General features: G+C 38.8%; 1 protein-coding gene across 1 annotated transcript in view; it reads left to right on the top strand.

Annotated features, from left to right (window-relative positions):
- CDH2 (cadherin 2) overlaps positions 1 to 13,344 on the top strand; it is a 213,419-nt gene that overhangs the window by 175,734 nt on the left and 24,341 nt on the right. Inside the window, exons 12-14 of the mRNA XM_077900337.1 lie at positions 2,901 to 3,134; positions 3,430 to 3,663; positions 5,610 to 5,749. Coding sequence (XP_077756463.1) covers positions 2,901 to 3,134; positions 3,430 to 3,663; positions 5,610 to 5,749 — 608 coding nt within the window. The remainder of the gene's footprint in view (positions 1 to 2,900; positions 3,135 to 3,429; positions 3,664 to 5,609; positions 5,750 to 13,344) is intronic.

Below are 13,344 nucleotides of genomic sequence, written 5' to 3'. Positions count from 1 at the left end.
TCTTAGTAATTCTCTGCCTCTAGTCTGCCATGGATTGGAAACTCCTAATTTCATCATAAACTGAGATAAGTGAGTACACAAGCTTTTGTGTGTTAGTTTGGGCACATAGAGTCTAGCAGCTTTTTTTTCTTTTCTGGGCCTCTTCAGGATTCTAAATGATTGAGATTAATAGATAGCTGTTGTCGTCATCATCTTCTTTCTTTCTTTCTTTCTTCTTCCTCCTCCTCCTCCTCCTCCTCCTCCTCCTCGTCCTTCTTCTCCTCCTCCTCCTCCTCCTCCTCCTCCTCCTCCTTGTTCTTTTTAGTTATAAGACAAAAATGACTTCTGTAAACCTAGTTATGGATTTGTTTTGCTTTGTCAGCCCTCAGTATGACATGCATTTAAGAGTACAAGGTCTAAAGGTGTGCCTGACCACCTGGATCCGGACTCCAGCTCTACTACTTTCTAACTGTGGGATTGGCAATGAGATTTTCAATATGCCTGTTTCCTTCTTCTCTTAAATAGGGAAAATGGGATCCCTGGGTGGCTCAGCGGTTTGGCGCCGGCCTTTGGCCCAGGGCGTGATCCTGGAGTCCTGGGATCAAGTCCCACGTCAGGCTCCCGGCATGAAGCCTGCTTCTCCCTCTGCCTGTGTCTCTGCCTTTCTCACTCTCTCTCTTTCTCTATCTATCATAAATAAAATCTTTAAAAAAAATAGGGAAAATGGCAGCAGTACCTAACTCATAGAGTACTGGGCAAGACAAAGTGGCTGGTACACAAGAAGATTTTAAAATGGTGCCTGATATTAACACTCAAATAAATATTTGCTATGTGTTGATAGTTTTAAATCTGAATCACAACCATATTTGAACATCATTTAGTGCTAGACTATCAACGTTAGCATCTAATAAAACCAGAAGGCTACAAAGTGGTGCTCAAGATGAGCAGTTTGAAAAGATTTGCCTGTTGACATTTTTGATAAGAACAGTTTCAGTGGACCTTTCTGAATCCTACCTAAGAAGAAGCAGTGAGAAAACTACCTATCATAAGTTTACATGATGACTGGATCAAAGCAATATTTTTTATCCTTTCTAATGTCAGAACTACTGTTCAAATATTTAGAGTAGAATCATAGTAGGGGCAGCGTCTGCCATTGCACATCAAAGCACAGCATTAGTGTCTGTGTTATATTCTCACTGCGTGTAAGTGGTAGCTTTCCTCTATGGTGGAACTTAAAGCAATATATCTTGCACCATTAGGTTGAGATTTAAAGGGCTATAAAATTATACGTATGAATGTTGGTTGTGAGTTACAACCAGATTTGTCATTCACCAAGGTGTATTTTTTCCTAATTGAAAAGGTGTTTGAGATGAGAGAGAAGTGAGTGGTTACATTTGTATAGCCGTGATGCTTTGCAAATGCACTTGACTTTAAATCAGGGCTGGATGCGGAGCCCCCATTCTGCTCTTTAACGGTGGGGCAAGCTCTTATATTCTCTGTGCCTTTGTTTCATTATTGATAAGTTGTTTTTGTGGCTTACCTATTCTTTAAAGTTGTTATGACAGTCAAATAATATTACATGTGATAATGAGTGTGAAAGTTCTTCAGACTATGGAGTATCACAGAGCTCTTGGTGCTATACTCATTTTTAGAATATTGTTCGCAGCCATCTCACCCCCGTCTTTTATTCTCCATGCTCTCAGAATTGTCTGTGTCCCTCAGACAGATCCAGAGAGATTTCTCTTTGTCTCCTCCCCATCAGGTATATGTGTGCATGTTCCTAGTTGCATGTTATTGGGCAGGTCACTTAAACCTCTGGTTCTCAGATTTATTATTTTAACATTTTTTATATTTCTATCCTATTCTATTTATATAATGTCTATTATATCATTAAATAAAATAACTGTCATTATATGCATATAATAATACAATATGAAAAAAATATATAATATAGCAGAGGCCAAATTACCAGATCAAATTATCATAAAAAGTAGTAGAGAGTGATTTTTTTAAAGATTTTACCCATTTATTCATGAGAGAGACAGAGAGAAGCAGAGACATAGGCAGAGGGAGAAGCAGGCTCCCTGCGGGGAGCCTGATGCAGGACTGGATCCCCGGACCCCAGGATCACGCCCTGAGCTAAAGGCAAACGCTCAACCACTGAGCCACCCAGGCATTCCAGTACAGACCATTTTTAGGGTGGAATGAGAATGGGTTGGGGTCAGACAGACCCATTGTTAGTAGCAACTCCACCACTTACAAGAGTTTGTGACCATGAACAGAGCCTTAGGTTCCTCATCTGTTTAAATCTACGTCTGTAGGATTACAATGAAATAATGTGTATAGAGCAACCTAATTCTTGGTCAGGCAAGTAGTTGGTTGATCAATAAATCCTATTTCTCTTTTCATGGAATTCCTTCCCAAGATGAAGTCTGTGGGTCTGTGTTACCTGTCTGTAGACTGGTTGAATGTTTCATAGCTGTATTTGAGCTTTAAAAGCATACTCACGCTCTTTCATGCGTACGTCTTGGTTCTCCATCAAAAGAGTAGAGTGCACAAGGTCATGAGTCCTATGTTCTGCTTCTCTTGTATTCCCTACAGTGGCTAGAGGAGCGGGGTATGCACAAGGCCCAGAGTCATGGGCAGCAAGGGCAGGGAAGGTGCAGAATCGCACTCTGCAGGGACAGGTATCACAGAGCTCAGGTGGGAACACCCACAGCAGCGGCTCAGGGTCATCTTAGAAGAGGAAGCAAGAAGCGGCCTTGTTGGAGAAAGTCTGCCAGATGCTATGGCGACCAGATTTTTTCCAAGGTTATGCAATGATAAGGGCAAGCAGGCTAGAAGCTTTGAGAATTCCACCATAATTGAGACTGGTGGGAAAGAATTGTTCAGCTTTGGTTTCTGATTTGTCTCCTTTTAAGGAATCCCCCCTATGAGTGGAACAGGAACGCTGCAGATCTATTTACTTGATATTAATGACAATGCCCCTCAAGTGTTACCTCAAGAGGCAGAGACTTGTGAAACTCCAGACCCCAATTCAATTAACATCACAGCACTTGATTATGACATCGATCCAAATGCTGGACCATTTGCTTTTGATCTTCCTTTGTCTCCAGTGACTATTAAGAGAAATTGGACCATCACTCGGCTTAATGGTAAGAACAGGTTAATTATTTGGCTATATGTGCAGCTGCGAGGTTTTGAAGCCTGATATGAAAAGTTAATTTTAGGTCCTTTATAATCTTCTCATTAAATATATTTTAAAAGCTACTTAAAATTAAATAAGATATTAAACGCTTTTACAGCTAAAAAAAAATCTTCACAATGCAGCACAGTTGTCCTCCTTGATATATACCATGAAGTCATAAATGTATCTAGAAAGATGTTGCGTGTTTTTTTATCGCATGATGTATTAACTATCTACTGTATTTTTTTTCCCTTTTGGTATAGGCGATTTTGCTCAGCTTAATTTGAAGATAAAATTTCTTGAAGCTGGAATTTATGAAGTTCCAATCATAATCACAGATTCGGGTAATCCCCCGAAATCAAATATTTCCATCCTTCGTGTGAAGGTTTGCCAGTGCGACTCCAACGGGGACTGCACAGATGTGGATAGAATTGTGGGCGCAGGGCTTGGCACAGGTGCCATTATTGCCATCCTCCTGTGCATCATCATCCTGCTCAGTAAGTATTCGCATTGACTCTTGGAGTTTAATTCTCTATCCTAGGACGTTTAGCAAAGTAACTTTTTGCTGTTGCCTTTTAACATAATCGAACAGCTCCCTTCCATCTCTGAGCGTGTTCTTGCCAAACATATATGGGACAGTCAAATCCACTGTAGAGCGAGAAAAATCCCCGAGCACTGTTCCGAGCGCTTTGTTTGCAGCAAACCCAGCCAGCGCACCTCTCCCGTGACCCGTTACTGTTTTCTGATGCTGATGGCTTGGTGAGCTGTAGCAGACTCTTTTCATAGAAAATGTTAGACAGTCCTAAGTGTGAGCGCTTAGCTTATGATTTGAGTATGAGTAATGGCACTTAGTTGATGATTTAGGAAAATAAGTATATTGCTTTCCTTAGCTTGCCTTCATATAAAGCACAGTCAGCAGCCAACTCTAGTCATGCAGGGATCAAGGTATTTGTTTCTGAAGGGCTAGGTAAAATAGTGAGAGACTGAACTTCATACAGCACGTTTGATAATAGAAATGATTGCATAGCTCAATAAATTGTCTGTCTTTAGAGCAAGTCTAGATTAAGAAATTGCTCCTTTTTCAGATACTTTGCCATCTTTGGTTCAATGGAATGCAAGAAATTAACCACTGGAAAGTACTTTAGGAGCCACTTCTAAGCATGCAGGTTAAAAGGATAAATTGCCTGGGCTCTGTGTTTTATTGTTAAATAGCAGCAGGACTTAGTTTATTGTGTGATCCTGCTATGCACCAATCACTTTCTTGAAAATGTTGGCCATTTCTTTTATGTTTTCTCCATTTACAAGTGTTCTGGTAATTTAGAATTCTGTCCCTTTATTCTAAGCAATTACTATAGAAGCCTGGGCATTTTTTACTTCCTGTGTGGAGACTACTTTGACTATAATTTGAAACCTGCATGCTATACTAATAATCCACTTGCTAGATTTAGCCCTGGAACAATAGCAAATGAGATCATGTATCTGGCTTTAAAAGGAGGATATTTACTTTTATGGCCAATAATAAAAATGTGCTCAAATAGGAGTCATTAAATCTCTTGCTTCAGGATGTAAACTGATATCCTCAGGTTTTAGAGAGAATGCACGCTCCTAGATGTGCACTTAGGGATATGTTTCAATTCTAACTAAAAAGTGGCATATATGCCAACCTTATCAAGAAAGACTTAGATATGTTGGATTGTGGCATGAAGAAGTGACTGCAGCATTTTGCAGGAAAATGAATTGATGCTGATTTTAACATCAACCCTCTGGAAAATTCATGGTGCCAGACCTGGCACAAAAGTGTATAGCATGAAAGCCTAATGTTATTTCAATGCTCAAATGAATCCCGTCGGCTTCTTACCTGAAACATGCATTTTAATAGGAGAGGGAATGCAGAATAGTGCAATAGAAAAACACCAGCCTTTGGGAGTCAAAAATCCTCAAGACCCTATTGCTGGTCCAATTCCAATTTACTACTCGAGTCGTCCTGGCAAGCACCTACCTTGGGGTAGAGGAATACTGTTGTGATGTGGAGAGTCTCATGATGGCTCACCCACCTCAGTCAGATAGCAGTTACAGAACAAGTAACAATTGACTTACTATGTTTGTTGGCTTAGAATTTACAGACCATTATATTAGGAGTATCCCATCCTCCAACAAGCCAAAGTCAGAGGTAAATGATAAAATTGAGGATGGACATTGAGCCAGTGAGTCCACAGGGCACCAGGTTCTGGAATCCAGGCTTTCAGCCTCCATGTTCTGTGCTCCAGGCCAGCTTGGTCTTCTATCTTTTCACAGCAGGCCAGAAAGAGCTAACAGACTGGAAGGTGCCTTACAAGCTCTTGACCTATATAAGTATGTTATTAGTGTTAAAAGCTGTGATTGGAAAGGTCATATTTTTAAAATTATGACACTATGGGTTTTTTTTTTTTCTTTTTCTACTCAGTCCTCGTTCTGATGTTTGTGGTATGGATGAAACGCCGAGATAAAGAACGCCAGGCCAAGCAACTTTTAATTGATCCAGAAGATGATGTAAGAGATAATATTTTAAAATATGATGAAGAAGGTGGAGGAGAAGAAGACCAGGTGAGCTATATTTTAAACCTTTAAGGTGAAATTTTGTGATCATGTAATCCAAGTGGTAGGACAGATAATACACACAGTAAGTAAGGAAATGGTCTCACGTTTTCTGTTTATCATATTATCAAATATTTAGAGGGAAGTCTTCCCTAGGTGTGCTGCACATTTCTTGATTTTTTTTTTCAAAGTGCCAAATGTCATTGTACTTATTTTGTAAGAAAATCATTAACATTGTTTCAAAGAGCTAGTATTTAAACCCAGCTTCCATTATAATGATGCTAATAAAAATATTTTTCTTCAGAGTTTTTCTTCATTGGATATCTAAAATATAACTAAAATTAGTTTCTACGATGGGGTTTATATATATATATATTTATACATACACACACACACACATATGTACACAGGAAAAGCACTAGATAATTCATTCTACAAATGTTTACCAAGCAAATTCAATATCTCATACACTATTTTATCACTGAAGATTACAGAAGTAGGCAGAACCAACAAATATCTGCCTTCACAAGTGTTAAGTTCTTTGAGGAGTATTCGAAATTAGAGACAATACCTAGTTCGTCTTTGTATCCATGGAGTCTTTTGTGATGCCTGACTCATTAGTGTCGAAGTTCCTGTCTGGCTATAAAATAACATAAGTTTCTGTATCAATGTACATGAGGAGCTGCATACATATTCAAGGATGAGAGATGTTCATTATGTGGGACACCTTAATGTGCTCAAGAGAAAATTGTAGATATTGCTAAGTGCAATAAATGCTGTTATCTCTTAAATCTTTGAAACCTGTGATATTATACTGTGATTGTCTCCCCTTTTGATAGAAAACAGAGCTAAAGATGATTGGATTCTCATAAAGTAGGAAGTGGTAGACACAGGGTTTGAATCCAGATCTGTCTGACATCACAGCCTAAACTAACTCTATCCTGATATATAGTACCTCTTGTAATTACCTGGAAGATACTAACGTAATCTATAAGAAGTCTTCATGACAGGTGACTGTATTTTAGGTACTTTGGTAATTATGTTATTTCCACTTACAAATACAAACTTTGGGGCAATAGTCAAAAAAAGAAGCCAGAATTCTTGGGTCTTGTATCATTATCAGTAAATTTAGATGTACTGTCTTAAGTATATATGTGGACATTAGTGATGAGGCTGTTTACTTGAATAAAAACAAATTTTCATGAATATATTTTCTTTTCCCTTTCTCTATTCATTTGAGGAAATAGTACATCACTTTTGGGGTGGTTTGTTTTGCCTTTTTGTTTGTTTGTTTTAACATATTTATTTATTTATTTAGAGCAGGCAACTGCAAGTGGGGAGAGAGGCAGAGAGAGGAGAGAAAGCATCTAAAGCAGACTCTGAGCTGAGCAAGTTGTGGGGCTCAATTTCATGACCCTACAATCAGATCAGAGCGGAAACTAAAAGTCGGAGCCCAACCAACTACACCACCCAGGCACCCCTATGTCACTTTTTGTTTTACAAAGCACATTCACGTCCATTGTTGTGTTTAATCTTTGTGGCAACTCATTAGTTTCCCATTTTCCATTTGTAGCAAGTTAAGTGATTAGCTCTCAGAGCTTGTAACTGGCAGAGCCAGAACTGAGGTCCACCTTTTCGGATTCCAGATTCCATGCTTGGTTTATAGTACCTCAGCTCTCGCATTTAGAAGAGATGCTTATTAAAATATGTTGAAAACTTGACTCACGTGTAAAGCTGCTTCGAATACTGACTAATTAAAGTGGCTCTATAAATATGCCCCAGGGTTTCTTGCTTATAAATGTCTTTGGATATTAAAATTCATGTTTGGCTTAATCCTTAATTAATCTATCCTTTCACTCTCCTGAGCTATGTTCAAGATCAGCAAACGTATATTGATCACATTATCTCATAAATCTTCTACTTTTGGTATTTTATTTTTCATGACATTGTGCATAATTTTCTAGGCAAAAATTTAAACCCAATTCTATGAAGCTCCAGTAAAAATGGTAATAACTGGAAGGCCAAAAGTCATAACTGGACGCTGCTAGAATTGGAGCCCCAGGGGCAAGAACCAAGAACATTCTCAACATCTGGGAGTCTGACACTTAGAGGGCACTTAGAGTCACCTGATCTATCTTTCTCCCTTCTCCCCGCCAATCTCTTTGAGAAAGTGTTTAATGAGATTCTATTGTTGTAGCTATTTTAGGAAAGACTGACTTCCTTTATTGACTTTATCCACTTAGATTGGTTCTTGAGATCAAATAAGTCAAACTTACTACTCTAAGATTTATTAAAATCATCGTTATAAATGTTCATCCTCTTCTTTTACTGAGCTCTGAAGTTTCCTTTGCCCCAGGTAAGCTTTTAGATAGGAATGTTTTGTTTCCTATTGGAAACTTCCCCAATAGTCCAAAGATTTTTCTGAAACTTTCTCTATATTGTTCTCTGTGTCTAATTTCTTTATTTAGTACTGATTTTCCTATTTTATCTTTTGGTAGCTAGCCTCTTGGTTCTGTAATGCCATGTTCATCTAAATTAAAAGCCTCTGTCCATCTTGGATTCTCTGTCATGATTTCCAGTTGCAGTTCTCATTATAGAAAATTGCAAAAAAATTGGGGACTCTTGAGTGGCTCAGTTAGTTGGGCGTCCGACTCTTGATTTTGATTTAGCTTATGATCTCAGGATCATGAGATCAAGCCCTGCATCGGGCCTTGTGCTCAGCAGGAGTTTGCTTAAGACTCTCTCTGTCTCTCTCTCCCTCCCTCTGCCCCTCTCCCATTGTGTGTACTCTCACACTCTCTCAAATAATACATCTTAAAAAAAGAGAAAATTGTGACAAAATTAAATAATTGGCTTTTTATTCATTCTATGGCTTACCTCATAATAGCAGAATAAAATATGCAGTGTGAGTATGCTATACTAAGGATTTGTCTCTACCTAAAGTGTTTTTATGAAATCAATTTGCTTATTGCATCACCAAGGCCACTGCCTTAACTTAGATCAGAATCATCATTGTCCTCCAATAGCATCCTAATGAGTGTCCTGTCTCTGGCTTCACACTCCCACTAACTCTTTAGAAATTATTAAATCCAGACTTCCTCCTTAGCATGCCAGGTCTTTGGCCCTTTGGTGCACTCCCTTAAGGAGCAGATAGGGGGTTGTGGGAAAGAGTTGAAGGAGGGTATACACTCCCTCAAGATGCAAATCCATGAGGTTTGTCCATGCATAGCCACTAAAATTTCTTTGCAAGTCTGGGTGAGTTATCCTTATGCTCCTTCCCCTCTACTCTTTTTTTTTTTGGTCCAGATAAAGTTTCTAAAAATATTTTATTTATTGGCTTTAGTGTTCCCTTTTTTATTGAAGTATGGTTGATGTACAATGTTATATTAGTTTCAGGTGTGCAACATAATGATTCAACAAGTCTTTATGTTACACCATGCTTATCACAAGTGTAGCAACCATCTGTCATCATACAACAATATTACAATGTCATTGACTGTATTCCCTGTACTGTGCCTTTTCTTCCCATAACTTATTCATTCTGTAACTGGAAGCCTGGACCTTCTTAATGGCAGATTCCTTTGTTCTTCCATTCTCTCCTCCTCCAGAGATCAAAGCAGCTATGGGTCTTATTTCTCTTGGAGCTTATTAGCTTCTTTATATTTATTCAGGTAGCCTCATTATGTTCTGAATTATGGCTTCAAAAATCTGTGATTTGGTAACTTAACTGGCTTGTTCGCTAATACTAGCATGTGAATAATAGTCTCGTGACTCTATATCCCAACCAGAAACCGAAGGCTTCCTACAAGGTTTAAGAGTGTAACCACCATGCATGTCAACAAGAGCATTTCCTGCACCCTGGGAGTCTTCCTTGTATCCCCTGCCAGGAAGTATGCCCTCTGCCAAAAGTAACTAGTATTTTTTTTATTTCTATCACCACAGAACAGCATAACTGTTTTTTTTTTTTTTTATAACTGGGTTTTAGATTTCGTTATGTAAATGGATATCATACAGTAGGTACTTTTTGTGTCTGGCTTCCTTTACTCAGACTTATATCTGTAAGATTCATCCGTGCTATATACAGAAGTAGTTCATTTTTATAGTTGCTAAGAAGTTCTGTTGTAGGAATTAACCACATTTTATTCATCCATTCTACTATACTTGGACTGAGTTCATGCAGTTGAATTATTATGAATACAACTGCTGTGAACATTCTTGTGTGTGTATGTTGGTGCATTTCTGTTGGTATGTGCATAGGGATTGAACTTCTCCATCCTAGAATGTATCTGTGTGCAGTTTTAACACCAACCTGCTAGTTTTCCAGTAATTGTACCAATTGACATCTCCCTTCACCATAGTGGGGCATGAGAGTTTCAATGGCCCTACATCCTCACTAGCACTTGGCTTGTTCTAGTCTTCAAAGTTTAGCCCCTCTGGTGGCATATATCTCAGTATGATTTAATCAAGATGTTCCTACTGACTTACTTACCATTTTGATACCTTTGTGAGGTTTCTGTTCAGCCTTTTGTCTACTTTTCTATTACAGTTGTCTGCCCTTATCTTATTGATAAGTAGGAGGTCCTTATATATTATGGATATCATTTATATGTCAGATAAACATATTGTCAATATCTTCTCCTATCTCATAGCTTACTTTTTTATTCTCTTAATGGTGTCTTATGATGAGCAAAGGTTTTTTTTTTTTTTAATTTTAATGAAGCCCAATATAGCAATTTTTTTAAAGATTTTATTTATTTATTCGTGAAAGACACAGAGAGAGAGAGAGAGGCAGAGACACAGGCAGGGGGAGAAGCAGGCTTCATGCAGGGAGCCCGACACGGGACTCGATCCTGGGTCTCCAGGATCAGGCCCTGGGCCGAAGGCGGTGCCAAACCACTGAGCCACCCGTGCTGCCCCAGTATAGCAATTTTATTCTATTAGGAAATACACTTATGTCCCATTTAAGAAAACTTTGCTCTGAAGTAATGAATTCTCCTCCTAAAAAAAAGAAAAGAAAAGAAGAAAAGAAAACCAAAACACTTCATGTTGTCTTCTCAAAGCTTTATTATTTTACCTATCATGTTAAGTCTGTGATCTGTCTCTAATGGATTATTCATTTGCTATAAGATATTTATCAGAGTTCTTTTTTGTTTTCTTCCCTGATGCCCAACAGTGTTTACTAAAAAGTTAGCCCTTCTCCACTGCACTGCAGAGGTCCACTTGTCATAAGGCAGGTGGCTCTGTGCGTGTGGGTGTATGGGCTGGCTTCCTGACCCTGTGCTGGACTGCTTGCTCTGCCTCCCTCTTCTTGGGCTGGTACCACTTGTTTTCATTGCTATCACTTTACAATGTCTTCCTGTCTGTTTGTATAAATCCTCCAACTGAATTCACCAAGATTTGGATCAAAGTTTTTGGTGGAATTTCTCATTTACTTTTATTTTCTTAAAAAAAAAACAAAAAACTAAACCTTTTATTTAATACTCTTACTTTTTAAGTGAATTTAATCCAAATACTTTTCCATTTTCTTTTTTTTTTAAATATATATATTTTTTATTTGAGAGACCACTCACAAGTTAGGGGGAGCAGCAGAGGGAAAGAAGAAGCAGGCTCTCCGTGGAGCAGGGAGCCCCATGTGGGGCTCAATTCCAGGACCCCAGTATTGTGACCTGAGCTGAAGGCAGACACTTCACTGACTGAGCCATCCAGAAACTCCACTTTCCCATTTCCTAAACAAGATATTACTGCTTTAAATCTTAAAATTATGGTCCATTCCTGAGAAGTTCAGCTTTGTGAAATACATTCTATTTCTATTTTCCATAATTCACATGTGACTCTGTTAGAAAGTCTATTTCTTTTTTTTTTTTTTTCTGAGTATAGTTGACACACAATGTTACATTGGTGTCAGGTATACAACCTAGTGATTCAACAAGTCTATCCATTAGGTTATAATGCTCACAAGTGTGGCTACCGCCTGTTAGCATATGACACTGTGACAATACCACTGACTGTATTCCATCTGATCTTTCATTCCCATGACTTATTTCTCTGTAGCATGCATTAAGCCTTTTTGGCAACAGAATATGATTTATACATTTTTATTAGTTTTGGGGGGAAGATATTATCTCTCTACAAGAGTAGGCTTAGGAAATGGGATTGCTGCCATGTTACATTTTAGACAAGTTATAGTTGATTTTTATTACACATAGGCAGTATTTTATGGAGCATGTGTGTTACCTCTAGATGTGGATGGAGACTGTGCCTTACAAGGCAGGCGTGGCTTGTCATAATCAGGCGGTGGCCTGCTTGATGTCTCCGCTGGACAATCCCAAAGAATCAGCAGCTTTTTCAAAGGATGGGCAGGTCGCAGAGGGTAGTTGAGGCAGTTGGTGAAGCCAGATAGGAACTGTAGTGACAGGCAAAGGCAGCTATGCTGGGAAGGCTGTAAAACCTAGCCACAGGCTGGCTTAGCCAGCATTCCTATTTTTCCTGCCAAGAGAGTGTATCCTCCTTAAGGAGCTAACTGATTAGAAAGAAAACAAAGCAAAGCAATCCTTTCCAAGGGTAGTTCTTATCTTCAAGGCCATTGATTAGCATCTCTTGCTGTCTTAGTTCTGTGCCAGGATACAGGTTGCTAATTTCTTTAACAAAATAGCTCAGAAGCCTACAAAAAGAAAAACAACAACACACCTGTATTTTTTGTCTTGTGTATAGTAGACTCTTCTCAGTGCATGTAGATACTGTGCTCTGGGTTAAGTTGTTGGGCCCCAAGTTGGTCCCATATTTGAAGCTAGCATTAGATGCTTTCTGAATAGGAGCATCTGTTGACTGTTGGACAGACACTTTTAGTATAATGTCTGCTCTCTTTTCAGAGGGCGAAGTTTCTTCTTTATCTGCTTCACTGCCACAGCAGGGCTTTTGGTGGTTATCAAGTCATGTTTAATTACCCTCATTAGTAAATGTTCATTGGTGCACTTTTGGTCAATGGGGCTCGTTGCAGATACTGTGTAGCTTTTCATGTTTTTTTGCGATGAGCTCCCTTCATATTAGCATCACGAATAAAATCAGGGTGAATGTACAATATAGCCGATGGCTCACATTTCATGGAACCATCCCTCTAGCCCCAGGATAGGAAACAGAAACTGTTAGCTTCCTGCTTTTTAAAGCTTAGGCTTAATTACGATTGCTTTTATATTAAATAAACATTTGTGGAGTGTGTATTATGTTTACAACAGTCACTGGTGCCCACTTTAAACAACCTCTACCTAAATCACTCACCATTATATGGTTTCATTCTTCATAATGATAGCAGAAGCTATTGTTTGGGGTACCCTATGAATTAGGCACTGTACTTAAGTGCTTTCTATACATTATTTCACTTGACCCTCCCACAGTACAGTAGAGTAGACACACACTGCTAAAAAGTACTGAAGTGGAGATTAAGTCTCTGTCCAGAGAAAGTGATATGTTTACCAGATCCTGTACCATCCTTGGCAAAACTCAGGTTCAATCAGGTGATTAAAACAACACCTTTCAGGGCACCTGGGTGGCTCAGTGGTTGAGCATCTGGCCTTTGGCTTAGGTTGTGATCCCAGGGTCCTGAGATC

This window comes from Canis aureus, chromosome 6 (genome assembly GCF_053574225.1).
Source record: "Canis aureus isolate CA01 chromosome 6, VMU_Caureus_v.1.0, whole genome shotgun sequence".
Classification (NCBI taxonomy): Eukaryota; Metazoa; Chordata; class Mammalia; order Carnivora; family Canidae; genus Canis; species Canis aureus.
Note: the sequence above shows the minus strand (reverse complement) of the source record. Positions and strands in the feature narration are given on the sequence as shown.